The 24,010-nt window shown below is 45.9% G+C and overlaps 1 protein-coding gene across 1 annotated transcript in view; it reads right to left on the bottom strand.

Moving 5' to 3' along the window:
* Nucleotides 1-1,726: 1,726 nt before the first annotated feature.
* Nucleotides 1,727-24,010, bottom strand: part of APC10 (anaphase promoting complex 10) — a 39,389-nt gene continuing 17,105 nt past the window's right edge. The window contains exons 2-7 of the mRNA XM_086525155.1: nucleotides 23,561-23,621; nucleotides 23,310-23,402; nucleotides 23,154-23,224; nucleotides 2,784-2,885; nucleotides 2,641-2,701; nucleotides 1,727-2,142 (exon numbers count right to left, since the gene is read on the bottom strand). Coding sequence (XP_086381281.1) covers nucleotides 2,119-2,142; nucleotides 2,641-2,701; nucleotides 2,784-2,885; nucleotides 23,154-23,224; nucleotides 23,310-23,402; nucleotides 23,561-23,621 — 412 coding nt within the window. The 3' untranslated portion in view covers nucleotides 1,727-2,118. The remainder of the gene's footprint in view (nucleotides 2,143-2,640; nucleotides 2,702-2,783; nucleotides 2,886-23,153; nucleotides 23,225-23,309; nucleotides 23,403-23,560; nucleotides 23,622-24,010) is intronic.

The raw sequence follows: 24,010 nt of genomic DNA, 5'->3' as shown, positions 1-24,010 counted from the left end.
GGGAATTTGTGAAGGGGAAACACATTTCCTCCAGTGTTCAGATTGATGTGTGTTGTAATTCATGCTAGGATAGGTGTTTCTCAACTCCCATGGTGGTCTTTTGGATAGGCGTCCGTTAGTAAACTCCTAAAGGGTCATTGGTACATTGTGTTGTGTTCTTGGTGCTAAGTTGATGTATTGAACCCTGAGGAAGACACTGCTCTGGGAGGTGCCCAAGATTTATTTGCCCAACATCGACCTTGTTAACAAACACCCATGCTCTTTGGTATATTTTAAGCGCTAGTGAGTTATATTAGTAAAGGGGTACTTTTATTTGGACCTTTACCCCACATAATTCCTTTCTTGAACTCCCCGGAAGGTAGTGCCAAACAAATTGAAGTCAAGGCTTCTCTTTTCTTCTCTTTTGCTTTCAGCCCAAAAAAATTGTGCATAAAGAGGTTTTTCCTCAACATAAAAGTGCAAAGGATTGTATCAATGAAACTTTTACAAGAAAAGGCTAAAAGACTTATGAAAGGTGGACACATCAAAAACATTAATAACCTTCTCTTTAGGCCGAAAAGAAAAGGCGGAACTGCCAAAACCGAATGTGGCACTACAAAAGACACAAGCATTTTGAAAGTAACTTTTGCAATCAACCGAATCACTACTATCGGTCCCTCGCTTTCAGAATGTGTTTCTACATTGCAAATGCCAAATTCATATTACTTTCACATAAGCTGACATAAAGCAATCTTTCAATGAGATATTCAAAAAAACATTGTTGTGTCCTAATTTTACAGAAGTTGTGGATCATTTTATGTGCATTTGACTCACCTATGGCAATTGAGTCTTGACCGAATCATAAGACTTGAAACCGAAAATTTGTGATCATATTCCTCCGCGGGCTTCCAAAAGCCATTGCACACTCATCAACATACATAATACCTAGTTCCACATGCTTCGCTTTGGCTTCCTCACATTGGCCCTCACGACCTTGTCCCGGGTGTGGGCAATCTCCAATGGCATTGCCTATGGACCTTGCCTTGGGCACAACACATCTGGCTCAAGATCCTTCACCTGATGGTACCTATCTATCCTTCTAGATAGTGCCTACCGTTGGAGTGCAACCCCCTGCTCTGCTAGCTAGGAGGCAGAGCCCAGCTTCACCGAATTTTAGACATGGACCCAAGAAAGGGATCTATGATAGGAGCTGATCAACACTATTGTCATCTGGCTTGTTTGGAGGGCTTCTTGCTCCTGAGTTTGAGCAGCAGCTCAAGCGACCCACCGTGGCCGTTTGCTCGGGTTGATTCTCACACTCAGTATAATCGCATCCATGACAGCTCAGCTCCAGCGTCTGGAGTGGCGGCTCCAGCCCTTTCTTAGCCTTTGGCAGTCAAAACCTTTCATTACGGAGACGCACGACCTCCGCTAATAGTGCATGCCACCTGTTTGGCGCCTTCTCAATCCTATTTCACGACATAGCCACTGTATTTTCTGGTGCTATCTCAAAAGTCTCATGTTTTGTGCCTGTTCCCTCATAATAGGGGTTGATGTAGCCCATTGGGCAATTTTTGACTAATACAAGGATCTATTCTACACAAAAAGGTGCAGCAAAGGATCACGAGGCGGATTAAGGCTCAACACAGGGATAGAAGTTCAATAGAGGGTTTTAGTAATCACCAGTTGAGAGACCATCAGCTGGTCATGGTTGAGAGACTTTGCATAACAACATGCGCTCAGATCATCTAGGTAAAGTAGGTATCATGCTACGTGGCCACTCTGACCAACCTTAAAAGAAGACATAACATTTAAGGACAGGTGTTTCTTCTTGTAACTAGAGGATCTTGGTGAAGACTTGTATTTTCATTCACTCGTAGCATGAAGTCATCTTCCAGTGATTAGGGAAAATCACTGCTGCTCTACATTTTTGCGAAGCTCAAACAAAGTCTATCTAACCGTCAAGTGTCGGTGAGAGTGGGGCTGAAGGTCGCAGCCCTGCATCCACTGGATGTTCTGCAGCAGAATTCAGCCCGTCAACCTTTCAATGCATGCCACCTCAGCAGGCAGAATCCCATGCTTGCTTGGATGAGCCAGTGAGCACGTCAGCAATCGGAATTTAATCAGGCATGCGACACATCAGCATGCGGTGCTATTCGTTGCCTGCAATGATTGAGCGCCAACTCAGCACAAGGAATAACATGTGCAGGTGAGGGTGCAGGTATCAGGTGTGCAGCTCCAGGGTGCAGTGATCACGCATGAACAGTCTAGCCCCACTCCCACCAACACTTGACGGTCGGGAATGGTCCTGTAGTGGCCATTCCATGTAATAATGGCCACTGAAGGACCATTCCCTAGCACTTCAACGCCACAAAAATAACATGCACGCATATTCATTTTTTGAGACTGTTATCATGCCCCATAAAAGATCTCTAAGTTCGGTAGCCTCGCTGACAAACAAAACACAGATCACCCAAACAAGACAACACAATGGCTTACAAGGCAGTCCAACCCAAAGAGCTTACTTTTCAAGATCAATGTGAGCAAACTATTAAAAGTTTGAAGCTATTAGTGCCTCTTCCTATCCTTGTTCTGCAAGCAAGGTAATTCTCTATTGTCAAAACCTTTTTACCAAAAAAACTCATTACAGCTTCATCTTACAGTGGAATACATTATAAACTCTGCTGAAGTAAACTCAAACTGTTGACCAATAACAGGGCGCCTGTCCAAGGTAAACAAATCAAGGTTCAATGACCATCAGTACCATTTTGAAAGGTCAAAAACAAAAACTGCATATTACTTACTGCCGTGGACCATAAATTTTTATTTGGCGAATGTGAGTATCTCGTCCATTTTGATGGTTGGAGAGCACAGCAAGTTGAACTAGAAAAGCTCGAAGAAACTCACTGCACAAGAAAGGACATTGATCACTGTGAAACATATATACCTTCATTAAAAAAACACAGTCTGACATTACAATGTGTAGCACGACCACATAGGAATAATATATCAAATAGGGAGAAATTAACAAAATCAGTATTAAGATTGGAGTGTCAGGCAGTGGCCGCAGGAGATGGATGGAAACACCTGACAACAGCCATGCAGGTGCAAGCCTATCCTCTGCAATGGACAGCCGATACACCTCCAAGAAACAATGAGAAGCTGGTACAACACCGACAGATGAGCACCTCTCCGAATTAAGCCTCGGGAGAGGTCCTGTTGGTTTTTACTTTGATGGGGGAGTTTGGGTTGGGGGGTGGGTTTGTTTGGGCGGGGGGGAAATCCAGGTGCATGGTTGTGCAAGTTCTACACGGAATGTAGAACTACCTCCAAGGCTGGTTTGAATCTGCAACAATAGGGAAGCACATGCAAGACGATTGCCTGGGGAGTGCAAACGGAAGAATGATATTGCCCTGTAACAAAAAAAGGGAACCGAGAGCAAGGGTATTGTAACAAACTTGGACACTCCAAATCAAGATTTTACCGCGACACAACAGAGATTCACTTCAAAACAGTTCATAATTCACAATTGAGTCGACACAGCCCGGCGTAGCTCCGTGCCTAGAGATATTGGCTCCAAAGACTCGTGCCCCTTTTGGTATTTCTTTTTGTATTAATCTGTGTTCAAAGTACAAGAGAGTGGGTAGATGCTCACTCTCAGACTCTGCGTCCAGATGCTCTAAGAAGTGAGGCTTTGCCCACTTATTTATTGGTACAAGGGATGCCCGAAAGCAGAGCCACAAAAGCATTCAATTTTGAAAGCTTCTTAAAATAAAGCAACTGGCCCAAAAGCTGTCCCAAAATTCAGCCAGCGTAAAATCAGGGATTCCGTACGCTGCTCGCTTTTTGCACCGTGATTTACGGAAATTCCAAACGGCAGTCCGTACAGCCTGCCACGTCAGCCTGTCGGCGCATTTTACGGGTACTGCTGCCACGTTGGCAGTGCGCTTGTCTGGGTACGGATGCCACGTCACCATTTTGTGACATGCCCCCCTCTTGAAAGCATTGTAGTCGCCCTCGATTACGGCATACCAAGCAACTGCGTACAAAATCGTCCACGTCCTTCTTGAGTCTCGACCAAAAGAAGTATCGCTCCACACCTTTCAAGGTGGTATGGTATCAATGCCGTGGTGACCCGTAAGCAGCCAAGTGTTTCCTTGTGGCACAACCGGTCAGCACACATGCCTGAGAATGGAACGAAAGCTCTTTGTTATTTGGGTTACTTACCGTGTTTGAGGTTTTCAGATTTTGCAATTTGTAATCATTGCATATTTGGAAAACATGCCCAAACTTCACATAAAAAGTCTCTTTATCTAAAGCCTTCACGTTTAGAGTTGGTTCATAGTGCTGTATGTGAATGCCAAACTTGTCCCTGGGTGGAAAGTAATATTTTGTGACCTTCGTTGATGATGCACAAGGAAAATTTGGGTATATCCAGCACATCATAAAGATGACACGCTAGAGGTATCCAAAAAGTTATTGGCACTTGCTGAAAATCAGACCAGCAGTAAGTTAAAGTGCCTTCGCTTTGACAATGGGGGTGAATATGTGTCCAAGTCCTTCCAAGACTTCTGTGACAGCAAAGAGATAAAGAGGTAGCTCACTGCACCTCATAATCTATCCCAAAATGGTGTTGCAGAGCGCATGAATCGGACTATTCAAGAAGGAGTCCGCTATATGCTGTCACATGCTGCGTTACCCCATGGATTTTGGGCAAAGGCTGTTATGTCAATCGTACATGTGGTCAATCGGTCGCCTAACAGGTCTTTGGATGGGAGAGTTCCCCAGGAAGCGTGGTTGGGCAAGCCACCTTCATACGCTCATTTGAGAGTGTTTGGTTGCGAAGCGTTTGTGCACACACACAAGGACAAGTTGGAACCAAAGTCCTGTAAATGCATATTCCTAGGATATGGTGACGAAGGAGAAATGGGATATAGATTATGGGATCCCAAAAAGAGGAAAATTGTACACAGCAATGATGTAATCTTCAGTGAGGATCGCATGCACAAACAACCTCAAAGGACTGAAGAGGTCAGGAGAGTTGTTTTCTAGGAAGATCTATCTTTTGGACAGCAAAGAGTGCCTGAATTGCAGCAGCGAATACCTGCTGTAAATGGCCCTGAAAGAGCAGGGAATGATGCTGGAAACGATCAGCCAGCTATTGCCCATGATGATGAGCCACTGGAGATGCAGGAACAGACCAACAAGCTGTTGATGCTGATTTGCAGGCTGAGATACCAGGACAGCAAGCTGAAAATGGTGATTTGCCGGCCCAACAGCCAGCCAATAATGACCATTGGATCAGACGATCGACTAGGCCTACTAGACAGCCTGATAGATTTGTTCCAGGTGCAAATGTGGCTGATTATGTTATGCTTACTGACTGTGGTAAGCAGTCATGTTTCAAAGAAGCCATGACTAGAGAGGACAACAAGAAATGTCACAAGGCTATATTGTCAGAAATGGACTCACTTGAGAAGAACCGTACATGGAATTTGGTGCATTTGCCAAAAGGGTACAAGATTTTACCATGCAAATGGGTTTACAAGATGAAAGCACGCTTGGTTGCTAAGGGGTACAAGCAGGAACAAGGAGTTAACTTCGATGAAATTTTTTCTTCACTACCTTGAGGACCATCTTAGGTTTGGTTGCATGCGAGGATATGGAGCTTATGCAAATACAGCATTCCTGCATGGTGATTTACATGAGACCATATATATGCCGCAGCCTGAGGGTTTTGTGGTCCAAGGAAAAGAGAAGATGGTGTGTAAACTCAAAATATTATAAGTTTGATACATTCATGCAGTCCCAGGGTTTCAACAAGAGTTAACTGGATCACTGCTTGTACACCAAGAAAGCTTCAGATGTCAGCCTTCTCTTGCTGATCTTGTACGTGGATGATATGCTTCTTGCTGGTAGGAATGCTCATGAACTGGATACATTAGAGAAAAACTTGCATAAAACTTTTGACATGACAGAGTCACAGATCTTGGTGATTCTAATCGCATTCTTGGTATGCGTATACATACTGCGTGACAGATCGAAAAGGCTTCTTTATCTGTCGCAACAGGAGTATGTATCCAAAGTGTTGCAACATCTCAATAAGGAGAAGGCAAAACCAATGCTCACTCCATTGCCTTCATATGTGAAACTTAGCGCAGAGGATAGTCCTAAATCTGATGGTGAACGGGCTGAAATGGTGAAGATTCTGTATGCCTCAACAGTAGGGTGCTTGATGTATGCCATGGTTGCTACACGTCCTGGCATTCCATTTGGGTGGGAGTGGTTAGCAAGTATATGGAAAATCTTGGCAAAAAGCATTTATGATCTGGATTCTGAACCTATGCGGATCTAGATGCGATTGCCAGGAATCATGGTCCTAGATTTGAATGGATTCTGTGTGAGATGATCTGAATGTGATGTGATGTGAGTGTCGTCTTTGTACAAGTGCTGAATTTGTGTCGTCTAGTGTGTCCGTACCTAGAGTCAGTGTCTACTGAACTAGTTTATAGCTTATGTCTAATTTTGTAGGCGTAATCGAGGGCGATTACAATTCTTTCAAGAGGGGGTATGTCGCAAACAGATGACGTGGCATGACCACCCGGGTAGGACCATACGGTCAGACAATACGGATGCTGACATGGCAGAGGCTGTACGGAATTCTAAACTTTGTGCCGACTGCTGATGTGACAGACTGTACAAAATCCCAACGTGGCAGATTGTACGCAAACCCGGAATTTGCGTTAATTGCTGATGTGGCCGATTGTACGGAATCCCATAATTTGCACTGACTACTTTTGGCTGTTTTTGAGACCAGTTGCTTTTGGGACAATTTGCTTTTGAGTTTTAATTGCTTTTGGGGCATCCCTTGTAAATAGACCCTTAGGGGCCTTAGGGGCCTCACTCTGCAGAGCATCTAGACGCAGAGTCTGAGAGCAGAGGTCCCCTCGGGAGTTGTACTTTGCTCAAGCATTAATATAAAAGAAATACCGAAAGGGGCGCCAGTCTTTGGGGCCAATCTCTCTAGGCACGAGCTACGCCGAACCGTGTCGACCAAATTGAACTGTATTTTAAAGTACTGAAGTATTTTAACTGATTCTCTCTTGTGTCGTGCCAGATTCTCATCTTGGGGTGTCCAAGATTGTGACATGTATACCGGGTGTTGCAAGCATGTTGAGGTAGAAGCTATAACCTGCCGTCCCGGAAATAAGTCTGCTACTCCTCTTGCACAAGGGAAAAAAAGCTTGCATGGTTGTGACCCATAGCAATATGGATACATGAAAGGGAGAACCTACACCCAAAACCTCATTACATAGAGATCATCAAGAGGGAGAAAAAGCATTACGAGGACCAATTAGCCCTCCTCCGACCAATTCCATAAAGGTTAAGATGAGATGATGAGGAACATGATGATGCAGCAAGAGGACTCACATCTTCACGAGAGGAAAGAGGCAACGGAGCAAGAAGAATGCCGCTTGGCTATTGAGGCTGAAAAGGAAGCACAAAGGCTTGGTTTGGAGACCGAAAGGGAGGCTATGCCAAACAAAAGCATTCAAGATCTCATTGTTGTTTTAGTAGACCGCAAGGATACGACACCAAGACCAAAACCTGATTATGAGAGGCTTGCCAAGAACATTGCAAAGGCAACAAAGACTATTCTCAAAAAGATCCAGTTTAATCGGTATGATGGTAAGATGGATGCAATCGTCATTTATTCTTGGTTATAGCATATCAACTCTTATTTTGAGGTTGTGAAAAGTCCAAAAATAAAAAGGTTCTGTTGGCCTCTATGCATCGCTCACGTGATGCTATCATCTGGAAAGATACGCAAATGGAGAAGAAGTCGGCTACGCACAAGGCGACCAATGACGCGTCTTTTTTGGATATGCCTCACATATTTAGTAGGGAGGAGTTCCAAAAGGATCTTAAGGCACGCTTTTGCCTCCACAGTATCTCCAAAGACTGACAAAGGACTTTCGGGCTTTGTCTCAACAAGGTAAACATGTTAGGTCTTATGCTAACTGAGTATCGCAACTAGGTGGGCAATTAAGAAAGATAGATGAGGAACTGTTGGAGGAGTTCCTCTTTGAATTGGACCACTCAATCAAGTTCAATATGGAGTTCCGAGATCCAAAGAAATAGATTAAGGCTATTTGATTAGCTCGACTACAAGAGATGAAGCACAACAAGGGTAAAGTTGAAGTCACCAGTGATTTGACATGGAGCTTGAAGGAGTGTTGTTAAATTGGCTTTATCTGAAGGAAAAACAATTCTAAATGAATTATTGAAATTATAAGTGAGAGGGTTTTTCGTGCTGGAGACATCCGAGTACAGATATTTCTAGTGCGGCATTCAGAGTAATGACGCGAGCATTGTGAACGGGGATATCTGTAAGGCCACCAAGAACAGGTACTTCTACAGCGTCACATCGGATGGGTGACACGGAGCATCAGGAAGAAGTATTCAACCATCCGGGAACGGACATCTCTGATGCGTCATAGGATGGGTGACATAGAGCATCTCGAAGGAGATTGAACAATAAGTTCGGTGAAAAAAGACAAGGTGATGGGTATTCTTGATGCGTCACATGGTGGGTGGGTGACGGGGCATCGGAAAGGGAACATTCCATAGTCAGGAGGAAATTCCGAACTATGTTAGAATTGTGCACAAGAACGAGCAAGCACTTGAATGAAGATGGGTTCAGAGGAAACTTTGAGGAAATACAGATGCGGGGAAAGGAGATGCTTTTCCGGAAAGCAGATGCTTTTCCGTGTAGAGATCTATGTTGAAATTGCATTTGTACATGAGACCGCATCTAGGAACATGATTGTATAAGCATTCTTTTCAGCTTATGAGGTTTTATTGAGTTTTTAACAGGTTCATACCATTTTTAAAATAGGACGGCTTCCCACTTAATAGGTGGGCAGCCACCTAGTAAATATAGCAACAAAAAACCCAACACCCCCCTTTTTGGGCAGCCCGCAATCTCTCTCTTTCTTGGGCAGCCCACAATCTCTCTCTCTCTCTCTCTCTCTCTCTCTCTCTCTCTCTCTCTCTCTCTCTCTCTCTCTCTCTCTCTCTGGCAGAGCACAAGCGATCCCTCCCCCTCTAGCTTGGGCGCCCCTCTTCCTCCCCTATTTCTACCGGCGAGACCGCCTCTATTCCCGTCAGCTTCCAGGAGCTACAAAAGCAAACTCTCTCCTTCTCTTAAGCACAAGAAAAATCCAGCACTAGATGCAAAGAGGCGCTGCTGCAGATTTTCAGCCGCGAAGACGAAGCCACCAGTATTTCCATGGCTGCCCCAATTGCACAAGATGTCGCCAAGACCATGTAGGCAAGTTCCATCACGAACAAGTGCCTACGGAGAGTGTTTTCGTCGCAACAAGTTGCTGTCTTTCTCTATTTTCATCCCATAAACGTCATAGACGGGGCTGATTTACGAGAAGGAACCCAAGAACACACCGAGCCTTTGCATGGGAAAAGCACTCTAAGGAACTTGTAACAGACTTGGACACTCCAAGTTGGGATTCTACTGCGACACCACAAGAATTCACTTCAAAACAGTTCACAGCTTACAATTGATTCGACACTGGCCCGGCGGAGTTCCGTGCCTAGAGCTATTGGCTCCAAAGACTGGCGCCCCTTTCGGTATTTCTTTTTGTATTAATTTGCAACTCAAAGTACAAGCGAGTGGTCGGGACTCACTCTCAGACTCTGCGTCCAGATGCTCTGAGAAGTGAGAGCCCAAACCACTATTTTATAGATTTACACGGGATGCTAAAAGCAGAGCCCAAAAGCTTCCAAAATCAAAAGCATGTTCTCTCTCTCTCAAGCTCTCTTAAGCCAAAATAAAGCAAAAGCTCTTTCACTTTGTCTCTCTGTAAATTGTGTAGCCAGCAAAAGCAACCCAAAAATTATGTCGTACGTACGCCCTGCCACGTGGCTGTCTGCCCGCGAATAGCGTCGTGTTTTCCGAGGGCTGCTGTACAGCACCTGCTCCGGGACTGCTGCCAGCGGAGGTCATATTCTGGGGCTGTCGATGCGGAGAGGGTGTGTGTACCGGGCAGCCACGTCACCAGTTTGTGACGTACCCTCATCTTGAAAGTATTGTAATCGCCCTCGATTAGGCCTGCAAAACAGACAGAAGCCATAAACTGTCTTAGCAGACACTGACTATTAGTACTGACGCACTAGGAACACACATCTAGCACATGTACCAATCGACAATCACATCACACGACATCATAGGACATCACATAACAAATCACATCCAACATTCATTCGGATCTCAGACCATAATTTATCAGCAATACAATCAACAATGGCATCTAGATCCACTCAGGACCTCATAGATGCCCGATTGACTAATCCCTATTGCAACCATGTCTATTGAGATCATTCATACCAAAATGCTACAGTCATTTTGTCTATCAGTTCCTGCACTTAAACAAGTCAAGAACAAATCAGTTTCATATTTTCCGGAATTCCATTTTTAAGTCATACAGCAGAATATTGTCAACTCTCAATATCCCTGAAGCTGCTATATATTGTCAACTCTCAATATCCCTGAAGCTCAAAGAGACATCAGTGACTCTAGTATTCAAAAATCAAGGCATCTGTTGACAAAGGAGCGAATTTAACCAAGAACCGCCTTCTCACTTTACCCTTAATCTTTTTGTCCTTATGTGCCAATATCTGTTCTGGAACAAGGATCTCCTCGTTTTCTTCCACTTCGGATTGCTCATCAGGCTCCCCATCTTCGGACACATCACCTTTAAAAGGTTTCAAGAGACTCACATGAAATGCATTGTGAATCCTCCGAGTGTCAGGCAGCTTCAGTCGGAAGGAGACATCATTGATCTTTTCGGAGATCTGGAAAGGTTCGTAGTATCTCATACTAAGCTTTGGAAAAAGCCTCTCCTTTCCCTTCTTCTTTCTCAGGCGTGCCTTCTCAAAACGTAAGAGCACCCAATCATTCTCCTTCAATTTCAAATCGCGACGATGGCGATCCGCTACCTTTTTCCGTCTTTCCTGAGATTTCTGCAAAGCCTCGCGAACCTTGGCAAAAGCCATGTCCAACTCGCGCGTGTACTCATTGGCTTCAAAAATCTTATCTTTCATGCTTAGGAAGGGTGGAACCTTTGTAGCACCTTCAATAATCTCAAATGGCGCCTCCCCCATCGAAGAGTGTATCGTGTTATTGTAGGCAAATTCCACCAAAGGTAGATACTTTTCCCATTGAGTCTTCTGATCCGAGATATAAGACTTCAATAAATTCAAACACTGAATTGGCAATCTCAGATTGCCCGCTAGTCTGCGGGTGGAAAGATGACGAGAACTGCAACCGCGTGCCACTGCAATCTCAGACTGCCCGTCAGTCTGCGGGTGGAAAGATGACGAGAACTGCAACCGCGTGCCACTGTTCTCCCAAATTGCCTTCCAAAACAAACTCGTGAATCTAGGGTCCCTGTCGGAGACAATCGTATCGGGCATGCCATGTAATCTGAAGATCTGGGCCACAAACAGTCTCGCTATGTGACCCGGCTTGATTGTTTTCTTCACTGGAATGAATTGAGCCTGTTTGCTATATCTGTCAATAATAGTCCAGATACCATCGTGACCACTCTGTGTTCTCGGGAGATCAAAAATGAAATCCATTGCAATACTTTCCCAGGGGCGGGTGGGTATGGGTAAAGACTGTAACAATCCCTATGCTTTACGTCTGTCAAACTAAACCTTCTGGCATACCAAGCAACTGAGCACAAACTGGTCCACATCCTTCTTGAGTCTTGGCCAAAAGAAGTATCTTTCTACCCCTTTGAAGGTGGTAGTAATGCCACGGTGACCCATAAGAGGCAGACAGTGGCATTCGGTCATAACCTTTTCCCTCAACGGCTGTGTAACACACAACATGGTTTTCCTCATCAAGTAGCCATCCCGAATGGAATATCCCGCTATTGTCTCCCCATCCCGTATCCGTGTGAAAATGTCTGCAAAATCTGCATCTGTGGCATATTGATCGACCGTATCCTCGAAGCTCCTATGATGTGTCGCGGAAATAGCCAAAACCAACGATTTCCGAGACAAAGCATGTGCCACCAAATTCTTTTGTCCCTGCACATGGACAATCTGGAAGTGAAACTGTGACAAGATGTTCGCTCATTGCATCTGCTTTTCCGATGCCTGCTTCTGTGACAAGAAGTAGCATAAACTCTGATGATCTGTAAAGACAGTAAAATCCGCTCCGAGTAGGTAATGTCGCCACTGAGTAAGAGCATGGATAACCACCAAAAGCTCTTTCTCATAAATCAGTGTTGTCAATTCCGGCCTTGAGAACGATCGGCTCTCGTAAGCAATGACATGGCCTTCTTGCATTAAGACCGCACCCAGACTACGACCACAAGCATCACAATATACTTCAAATGACTTCTACAAGTCCGGCAAAGTCAAAACTGGTCCTGTAGTCAATTTCTCTTTCAATGTCTGAAAGGCAGTCACCTCTGTGGGTCCCCACGAGAAAAGGACTCCTTTCTGTGTCAAGTTATGCATAGGGGAGCCAACCTCTGCAAACTTTCTAATGAACCATCTGTAGTACAAACACAAGCCCAAGAAGCTTCTAACTTCATGGACATTCTTCAAATAGGGCCAATCACGGATAGTCTCTGTTTTGGTCGGGTCCATTTGCACTCTTGCTGCTGAGACAATGTGTCCCAAAAAGTGTATCTCTGATAGGAAAAAATCACTTTTCTTCGCATTAATCACCAACTTGTGATCTCATAATGCCTGAAAGACCTGAAGCAAATGTTCTCTATGTTCTGCCTCATCCTTGGAGAAAACAATGATGTCGTCAAAGAAAGTGCCAACAAATAGTCTGTACTCTCGAAAAATCCTGTCCATCATCCGATTAAATGTCGCAGGAGCATTGGTTAGGCCAAAAGGCATCACCAAAAACTCAGATAACCCAAAAGTAGTCCGAAAAGCTGTCTTGTAGACATCTCCTGGCGCGATTCGGATATGATGATATACGCTTTTCAAGTCGATCCTGCTAAAGCACGAGGATCCCTGTAGTAGTCGGTCAAGTATATCATCGATCCTAGGAATCGGAAATCTGTTCTTGATGGTGATTTTGTTGAGAGCTCTATAATCGATGCACATTCTCCAAAATCCGTCTTTCTTCAAAACCAACAACATTGGAGAGCATTACGGTGAAGTACTAGGTTGGACAAGACCCTTTTCCAAGAGGTCTTTCACTTGGTTCATAATCTCTTCGTTCTGGTCTCGACTCACATGGTAAGGTGGCCGGTCCGGTGGTGTGCTTCCAGGTATCAGATCAATGGTATGATCCTCACGACATATGAGGCTTTTCCATATTCTAGGCATACGAGGTTTTTTTCAGTTTTTGTCCAACTAGCCACTTGTAGCCTTTCTGGTGGGTGCTATTTTTTCCTACTTTTCCCATTTTATGGGTCGTGGGGTTTTGGGTGCGTTGGGCATTTCAATTAGGCCCCTATATAGGGAGAGGGGCACCCCTCATTCTAGCAGTGTTCCAAACCCTTGTACTTCTCATTTGCAAAGTTTGCGCCCCACCCTGCCTGCTCGCACAGCACCTCCCGCCAGCCATCGCCCAGCCTACACCATTCGTACCACTCACCTCCTTAGCAATGCACCACTCGCCTCCACTCACCTCCTTAGCAACGCACCACTAGCCTCCAGCCCACCCCTCGCCTTCAGCCCACCTCTCACCTTGTGCTGCATTGTGCTGCAGCTCCACCATCACAGCAGCCCACAGACGGGCAGCCCAGGCCAACCCCATATCCATTAGCAGCTCAACATTCAAGGGGATGGGCTGTAAACACTAGGCTTCCCGTGTGCTCAGACTCGCCTCCTCGAGCTCGACCATGGCACCTCTTGACAGGAAAGAAGTGGAGGACATGATAGCCAGAGCTATCACACAGGCAAAGAAAGATGCGGACAAGGCACTGAACGCCAAAGTAAGGAGGATAACGGAAAAGATGAAGCACATGGAGGATAACATCGGAGGCCTCACAGAAGAAAAGGAGGCTTGGAAGAAAGCATTCGAAGAACTCCGTGACACCTCCAACACGGAGATACACCCTATACAAGAAAGCATCAACCACCTCCGGATCTCCAGGGAAGAGGGGGAAATCTCGAGCTTCGAAGATATAGAAGTAGAGATCAAAAAATAAATGGAAAGCAGACATCAAAGAAGAGATCCAGACAGAAATGGAGGCCAAACAATCGGGATGGGTGGAAGTAGTTAAAAAGAATATCAAGAAGGAGGTATGCGAGGAGGTTCACATGGGAGAGCACTTGAGGGTTCAGCTTACTCTCGAGGAGGAGCGATTGCGCCATATGAGGAAACACAATGTTAGGATCACTGGCCTTAAAGAGGGACCTTCAGCAGAGGAGGATGCATGAGAGCTTTGTAGCCAACTAGGCTACAAAGAGACTATGCCTTTTACAAAGGCATGGCGAGCTGGCCGTGACACCACTCGAGCTCGCCCGTTGATCATGCAGTTACGAGGAGATGAGGACTGCACCACCTTTTTTTGCAAAAGGGTGCTCTTATGAGGCCTCCAAGGCGGCCATATCTTTATGGACGAGGACCTCACTAGGATGCAGATCGAGCACAGAAAATCATGCATGCCCAGAGTACTTCAGGCACAGAAAGAAGGTAAAAAGGCCTTCTTTCGAGATGGTAGAATCTTCATCAACGGCTGCCCAATCTCATAGGGATTCGGGACCTATGAGACACATACACTAGCACAGGAGACACCACTCAGAGGGGCAGTCTGGAACTGCAATGGTTCTATATGGACACATCCGGAGCGCCTAGAGGAGATCATCAGTGAGCATGACTTTGTATGTTTTACGGAGACACATGAGAGCCCAGAGAGAGGACTACCTGTAGTCACAGGAGTTTAGTGGGAGTCGACTTACAGGACCATCACCAGACAAAGTATAGCTCGGGGGTCAGGAGGGGTGGCCATACTATTCAGACGGAGCTTACACAACCGGATACAGGTGATGAGTAGAGACGAGGAGGCATGCTATATGTGGGTACGGCTAGAGCTCACCCACGAGAGAGGGCTATACATTTCCATATGCTACTTTTCACCACATGGATCACGATATGCTATCCAGGACCCCTACTCTCGACTGTCGGAGGACATTTCTCACTACACATCACTCGGGGAAGTCCTCCTCATGGGGGACTTCAACGGGAGGACACAGAGCCGACAGTGTGAGATCTATGATATGGAGCAGCCGGAGATCATGAGGGCACTTGATGCAGAGGACATGGGGGTGAGTAGAGTGTCTGCAGATGGGGGACAGGACAACACTGGATATGGCAGACACCTTCTTGAGCTTGGCAGCAGGCACCATCTCGTTATTTATAACAGGATGGCGAGGTGGCCAGATTCTGGGGGATTCACTTGCTTCCCACACAGTGGGGGAGAGAGCACAGTGGACTATTTGTTGGGCTCTACCCAGACAGCAGAGCTTATACACTCCTTCAGCGTTGCACGCACACCGATAGGGGCGGATCATACTTATCTTACATTCTCCCTTCTTGCTACACTACCATTTCTTTCACTCATGAGCTCACTCCTGTTTATATACATCACCTGCATGAGCACCTTATACACTTAGACCCACAGCACCTCTGGACACACTCACCACACACATTACATCCATCTTACACAAGTCAGCCACTCAAAGTTTCCCACATCGCATACACACACACCCTCCACGCACTGGCACTATGCCACAAAACAGGTGGTACGACGACGAATGTCGAGATCTACACAGACACCTACGTATATTGGAGATCAGAGGGGAGATTACACATCGCCAGGCTCAACGCAGGATGCAGACACTTACCCGTCGTAAAAGACGGGAGTGGGAGGAGCACCAATATTGGGACATCTATCATTACTCATGAGCCAGGATAGTGCTGAGGCATGGCGTCGGATCAGACCTCCCAGGCCATCCACTCCTATTCAAGACCCAGCGACATGGCACAGATATGCTGAGAGCTTATACGAGATCCCAGGACAGCCACCCATACCTACGCCATCGGCTACCCAACCCACATCATCTACTTTCTTCACCACCCACATGGTGAAGAAAGCTATATCCCACCTACAGCATGGGAGGGCTAGAGATCAGGCAGGCCTACAGGCAGAGCATCTTATATATGGCTGTGATGCATTGGCACCACTCATTGCCCACCTCTTCAACCGCGCGCTTTCAGAGGGATTCCTAGAGTCGTGGACAGAGCACACCATCGTGCCTCGGATGCCATGGATCCTAGCACATATCGCACTATCATGATTGGTCCTATACTGGCCAAACTATATGGCGCGGTTTTAGAGGAGCTCAGTTCTCTAGCAGAGGGAGAGGGCATGAGGACACCAGGACAGGCAAGCTTCCGCCGAGCTTTCTCTACTATTGATCATATCTTCACCCTTCGTTGTCTGATCGACCAGACATGGGTGAGGAAGAGGAGATTACGTGGACTTCCGCAAAGCATTTGACACAGTACCTAGAGAGAGACTTTTCAGACGCCTGGCTGCGCTTGGGATTGGAGAGGAGATGGCATGGGGGATCTATGCATTGTATGAGCATGTATCTGGCAAAGTGAGATGCCCGAGTGGATTATCTGACACCCTTGTGAGCACCATTGGTGTGAAACAAGGTTGCCCTCTATCACCTACACTCTTTGGTCTATACATTGACAAGATTGTAGACTTCATCTTGCACAGGGGTGGAGAGGGTGTGGATATTGCAGGGACTACTGTACACATACTCATATATGCAGATGATATTGTCCTGATGTCAGAGACGGCAGAGGGACTACAGCTACATTTGCAGGCCCTGGATGATTTCTACTCACAGAGAGGACTCACGGTGAACCTTGGCAAGACCAAGGTTCTCATATTTCATACATCGGCTCAGATTCACCGACAGAGTAGATTTGCAGTAGCTAGAGGGGATATAGAGGTGACATGCTCATATATATTTGGGGGTTACATTCACCGCAGCATCAGGGACCTTCTCCATGACACAGGCAGCCAGAGATAGACTTACCAGAGGATACGCATCACTAGCTATGATGGAGAGACAGTGCCACCAGGCCCACTTCCAGGAGCCCCGGACGAAGGGGTGGCTCTTTGACACACTAGTCACACCTGCACTCATGTATGCCTCGGCCATTTGGAGACCGGGACTGGCAGACTCAGTATGGACACAGAAAGAGAGGCCACCGAGTATTATGATCTCCAGGATGATTCGCAGCAAGCCATCAGTTCCACACGACATTATTAGAGCTAAGCTGGCTGCACCACCGATGTTGGTAGAGGCACTCTTTCAGACTGTTTGCCTTTTTCACAGATTCAAAGATATGGATCCAGATAGGATCTCTCATAGAGCCTTCATTGCATCTAGAGAGATGGCACAGGCAGGGGACACTAGCTCATGGTATGCCCAGACAGGAGATTGGCTAGCTCAGCACGGTTTTGATATCGATAGACTACCACCACTCCAGTATGACACCCAAGCCCCGACCTATTCCCTCTCACGCTCTGAGAGGAATAGGGTCATCAGACAGGAGATATGGCATACATATATTCAAAGGACATGGCGCAGGCCCACAGACACCCTACCTCCTAAAATGCTATATTACTATGAGCATTTTCTGAGGTTCTCAGAGCAGGGATTCATTGAGATTCCATTATACATGCAGGAGTACATGCCACACCGACTTCGGGTCAGCATTGGCCAGCTACGAGTGTCATCACATCAGCTAGAGATTGAGAGTGGCACAGCCAGAGGCATACCACGAGAGGAGCGTACATGCCGGATCTGCCAGACAGAGGTGGAGAGTGAGGAGCATTTTGTCATGAGATGCCCAGCATATACAGAGCTGAGAGAGAGATATGGCATTGGAGACTCATTACAGTAGCATATGATAGGCCGAGAGCAGAGGAGGTTTGGCTAGTTCCTGGTTGCGGCTTTAGAGGTTCGAGAGCAGTTGTTACAGCCACGCCAGAGTCAGGATAGCAGGACACAGACTACCATCACACAGTTTTTCCGACGAGCAGGGCCAGACCCCCCCACACTACCTACACAGAGCAGAGGGCTTACCCTTCAACAAGCAGAGTCTCAGAGGGCACGTCGGAGACCGAGGCTCCCAGGATACACGACACATGGGTATCACCAGAGGGAGATCTCGAGGATACTAGCTCTACACCATCGGTATCTAGAGCAGAGTCATGTACCAACACCAGGGGATCCAGCATTCCAGAGATACCTGAGCAGGCCACCACCGATGTACCACATTCTCTACCCTACATATGTTGCTTGTTTTTAGATACCCTCCCTATCATCTCATGGTGGTATCACCTTGCAGCCCCTAGTTGAGCCTGATGATGCGTGAGCACACCTCGACACGAGGACCCACACTATACATTGTACACCACATGCACCACCCTACCACACCTTTTTGCTTAGTATAGGCTCATTTCAGTTTGTACCTTTTTTTTTTTTCCCGGTGCCTAGAGCATCAACACATGTATATGATATTGTCTCATAGGTCGAGTTCGGCCTTTCGAAGACGTTAATAAAGCTTTCTTTCTTCTCTCTCTCTCTCTCTCTCTCTCTCTCTCTCTCTCTCTCTCTCTCTCTCTCTCTCTCTCTCTCTCTCTCTCTCTCTCTCTCATGGGGCAGCAGCAAAGGCATACCCACACACTCAACCAGATAAGAGAAGACGTTCTAGGAACATGCCTCAGAATAGTTGGTATGATGAGGAGTGCAGAGAGATAAGAGTTCAGATTCAGAGCGAGCTTATACTTGGAGTCATTACATATAGACAGTCTCGGATTGCCCTTCGGCGTTTAGTGCGACAGAAGAAGCGGGCCTTTTTAGCCCAGATGGAACGTGATTTGTATCAACTCTTTTTGTGTCGAGATTCAGGTGAGGCCTGGCGTCTCTTCCATGAGCACTCACCTCCTCCAGTGATTACTTCTCCCGAGATTGGGGGTCAGTATGCAGCATCATTATATACACTACCTGGGCAACCACCATTACCAAACCCTCTAGAGCCATGTCTAGTCACTAGTACCTTCTTTACCACTGAGATGGTGAAGAACGCCATTGACAGGATGAGGACTAGGAGAGCATATGATCATGATGGTTTGGTGGCAGAGCACTTGATACATGCTAGAGATTTACTGTCAGAGGTTCTTGCGCGGTTGTTTAACCGTCTCATGTGTGAGGGACTACCCGAGTCTTTGAGATTATCTACTATTGTACCTCTCTTCAAGGCAAGGGACCCCACGGTGCCAGGGAACTACCGTACTATAATGATAGGGCACACATTGGCACGGTTGTATGCATCCATTCTTGAATAGCAACTGAGTAAATGGGCAGAAAATGAAGGCATACGAGCAGCAGGACAGGCTGGATTCAAGAGGGGTTTCTCCACTTTGGACCATATTCTTACACTCAGAGCCATTATTGAGGAGGGTCGGGCACATGGGAGACGGAAGTATTGTTGCTTTGTGGACTTTCGTAAAGCATTTGACACATTGCCGAGGGCCAGATTGATGTGCAGGCTACTGAAGTTGGGAGTACCCATAGAGATCATATGGGGGATCATGGCTTTATACAGCAGTGACTGGCCAGGTACGCACTCTTGAGGGGATTTCTGAAATTGTTCACTCCACTATTGGAGTGAAACGGGGGTGTCCTTTGTCCCCTACACTATTTGGTATGTATGTAGATGAGGTCTCTGACTACATTGACAGAGAGGGCGACAGAGGCGCTCAGCTAGCAGGGACATGGATCCCTTTGTTATTATATGCTGATGATATTGAGTTAATATCAGAGTCACCAGAGGGTATGCAGAGACAGTTGGATGCATTGCACAGCTTTACAAAGGATAGTGGATTATCTGTGAACCTTGGTAAAACCAAGGTTATGGTGTTTAACACCCCACAGTGGGTCAACAGATCGGCACCTACACTCGTATATGGTCAGGACATTGTGGAGTACACAAATGAATATACATATCTGGGGGTGGTATTCACGGGACCGAGGTTTACTCTAAGATCAGCACCTACACTTGTATATGGTCAGGACACTCTGGAGTACACAGATGAATATACATATCTGGGGGTGGTATTCACGGGACCGAGGTTTACTCTGAGGAGAGCAGTAGAGGCTAGACTGTCCAGAGCCTATGCGGCATTGGGAGGGCTAGAGAGGATGTGTTCGCAGGTTCAGTTTCAAGAACCACAAACAAAGCTATGGCTCTTTGATACTTTGGTTGCTTCAGCTATGCTTTATGGGGTCCAGGTTTGGGGACCATCTGTGAATCATGACAGTTGGAGGAGCATGGAGAGACCCTTGGTATTTATGATATCTCGGATGATTAGAGCCAAGGCCTCCGTACCACATGCGATTATTCGAGCGGAGGTAGCCGCTCCTCCTATAGAGATTGAGGCTCTTACTAGATTAGTGTCCTTTATGCACAGTCTATGGGATACACATAGAGGCAGATATACTAGATTGGCTCTTGAGTCCTCTAAACAGTTAGCGATGCAAGGAGATGCGTCATGTTGGTATGCGCAAATGACCTCATGGTTTCAGAGGCATGGTTTCAGAGGCATGGAGAGACTGCCTCCTTTTCAGTATTCCCTGGATGCACCCTCATTGCCAGTCACATGGACGGAGATCACTAGACTCATTCGTCAGGATCTTATACAGTTGGACACCAGGAGGACATGGGTAGAGCCGATGCAGGAGTTGGGCACGAAGATGGCTTTCTACAAAAAGCATCTTCTCCAACTTTCGGGAGATGGGTTTGTGATTCGTCAGAGCTACATGGACACTCATTTGTCTCATGGTCTGCGATGTGCTATTGGTCAGACTCACACATCCTCACACCAGCTGGAGATTGAGACGGGTAGATTCAGAAAGGTACCACCGGAGTCTAGGATATGCCAACTATGCGATAGAGAGCCAGAGACAGAGCTACACTACATATGCCACTGCACTGTGTATTATGAGATACGAGGGCGCTTCCATTGCTTATTCAGGGAGGGTTTTGGACCCCTAGATAGAGTCATGAGGTATCGGGATCAGAGATGCCTTGGCTTATATCTACTTGAGCTACATCGACATAGAGATAGTCTGCTGAGGAGACATGGAGTACGACAGTCACAGCGACAGACCACAGATTTCTTTGGATCGAGGGAGCCACGAGACCAACCACCAGCACAGGGTTGTACCCACATTCATACCAGAGGCACCCTCATTGATAGGGCGACTGAGCTCAGGAGATCGAGACGACCACAACCGAGACACAGGAGCACACTCCATCGACGGAGACTCCAGCAGATGATCAGAGGCATTCTAGCACGACACCCAGAGTGTCATTGAGGGCCTATTCTACATTTCACATTTCACACTTCATTTTTCATTTTTCACATTTTACATTCAGTACTTTTTGTACTTATACTTCAAACATTGTATTAGATTCACCACTTTGTATCTGATGGTCTCATAGGTCATTTTGGCCTTTTTGAAGACGTTAATATATCATTTCATCTCATCTCTCTCTCTCTCTCTCTCTCTCTCTCTCTCTCTCTCTCTCTCTCTCTCTCTCTCTCTCTCTCTCTCTCTCTCTCTCTCTCTCTCTCCCACACCATTTCCCTTGTCACCACTCCTGCTGCCAAACTGACACCCACAACAATGTATATAGTATTTTGGCCCTACCACGAGGCAATCTCCCAAGGTTCCCCCCATTCCACCCAAAATCAAGAACCTTTTGAGCTTTTGTATGGACACCAGATTAGACATACAAATCAACCAAAACTCCACAAATTGAGTTAGAATAAACATCACTCACACCGTGGACACAAAGCAATACGACATCACTCTAGGCCATTTTTGGCTAGTCCTGTAAAGGCCCAAGTTTAAGCTATTTTTGTTTTGTTGCAAGGGCTGGCCCCATGTTCGATGTTGTGGGTAAGTTGCGCTTGAGGTGGAATACTAATATTAACCTCTCAAGACTCGAAACTCACAATATAGTCTTGTGATCATTATATTTACTCGTGTCATGGTAGACGAGATTGACAAAAAAAATTGTAGCTCAGCCATCTAACAGTACCTACCTTACCCACCTCTTTCTAGATGTTCACATATTGGATCATTAAAGTAAAATCTCATGTATTAGAGACTATGCTATCTCGTTTGCAGACCTGCATTTTAAGAGAAGTCATCAATGCCTTTACTCTTGTGCATCCTTCTCTAGGGTTTTGTCCTGTGTGTGTGTGTGTGTGTGTGTGTGTGTGTGTGTGTGTTAGAGAGAGAGAGAGAGAGAGAGAGAGAGAGAGAGAGTGGGTGCCTGGGTGTGGTGTCTGTGCTGATGTGTCAACATAGGCACTTATTGGGGCTCAAGCTCTCTGCCCCCCGGCATCTTCTCAACCAGAAGATGGTGGGTATGAAGGGATACATGCCGAATGGGTGGGAGGACAATCCTTCTCCCATCCACATTGCAACATCAAGTTGTTGAGAGCGAGGAGAATAGGACCACGGTCCACCTTCTAACTCTTGAGTCTCCCCAACGGCAAGAAAGCATTGTAGAGATCACCTTTTATACGCATGGAGTTCTAATCAAGTCTCTTTCAAACGAGGGGATATGGAAGCATGCTCCCATGTTGGTTATTGTCACGTCACTCTACCGCCTTGAGAGAGAATTTACCTTTTGTGCTTTATGCACCTTCTCTTGGAATATACTTAGACCTGTTTTCTTTGAGAAAAAGAGACAATGGAAAAACATCTCTTAGGTCCACGAAAAGACCTTCAAACTGCCTAAAATATGAAGTGTAAGCGCACTAAGGTCATTGGACTAAACAAGCAACACACATACAAGGTTCTTGGCAGCCAACTCACACAAGGCATTACCATGGTAAAAAGCCCAATAAATGGAATAATAGCTGACATCTGAACTTCCCCGAAAAAAACCTTATAATTTTTTGGTTTTGTATTGAGAAAACAAGCCCTGACAGTTGAGGCACTTTGTGTGCACCCTACTATTGCATCAACATGTTAAGATTAGGGTTTTTATTTGCAATCTTGCTTACATGGAATCATTTGGACACAACGAAACACGGACCCATCCAACAGGTTCAAATAGATCAACCTGTTTGATTTCCTGCCTCACAAGATTAACCAGAAAACCAAAGTCAAATACAAAAAATGGCAGCATTCTCATGTTTATTTACCCAGTAAAGCCTTACCCGTAAGTCGTGAAAAGAATTTCCGGCTCGAACAGATATCTTGTTAGGAGTGTAACTCTCGTCGTGCTTGTAATCCACGTAAATCGCAAGTTGCTGAAATGTTGAACTAAAGTAAGAGAAGTAACTATGTTTGCTAGGCAGAAATTGTGCGTCTAAATACGTATATCAATTTCTTCCAAAACAGTTTCTTGAACAACAACCAATACCATGATGGCTGAGCATTGTATAAGTAGCTATGGAGGCATTTCAACCTGCAATCGGACCTTCTTCTGAAACTGGATGTTCACAAGGTGGGGTTGCGCACCATCAGACCTGCAATAAGCAAAAGAAAAGATAAACATGAAGTCGTCACACGAGAGAAGCATGAAAAATACCCAGGTCCTACCAGCATTTGTTCCAAGCAGCCAAGTAAATTTAGTAAGGAGATTATGTAACCGGCCTGTTCAATCCAAAAAGGGCGGTAGACTTTACTTTAAACCTTGATTTAGCTTTCACCCATTATTAGTCGTCTATTTTACCTGTACTTTCAAGACACAACAAAGGGGAGAGGGATACAGGCTGCTAGATTGCACCTGTATGAGTAGACGGACACCAGATTGGCCCCTAACTTAGGCGCCCCTTTCGGTATTTCTTTATTATTCAAAAGAGGGAATAAACGCTGTGGTTCCTACAAGCTGCCCCGCACAAACTCGGCTGAATTT

The sequence above is a fragment of the Adiantum capillus-veneris genome, chromosome 12, assembly GCF_014529385.1.
Source record: "Adiantum capillus-veneris isolate H3 chromosome 12, ASM1452938v2, whole genome shotgun sequence".
Classification (NCBI taxonomy): domain Eukaryota; kingdom Viridiplantae; phylum Streptophyta; class Polypodiopsida; order Polypodiales; family Pteridaceae; genus Adiantum; species Adiantum capillus-veneris.
The sequence above is the reverse complement of the archived record's forward strand: the minus strand, read 5'-3'. Positions and strand labels throughout refer to the sequence as shown.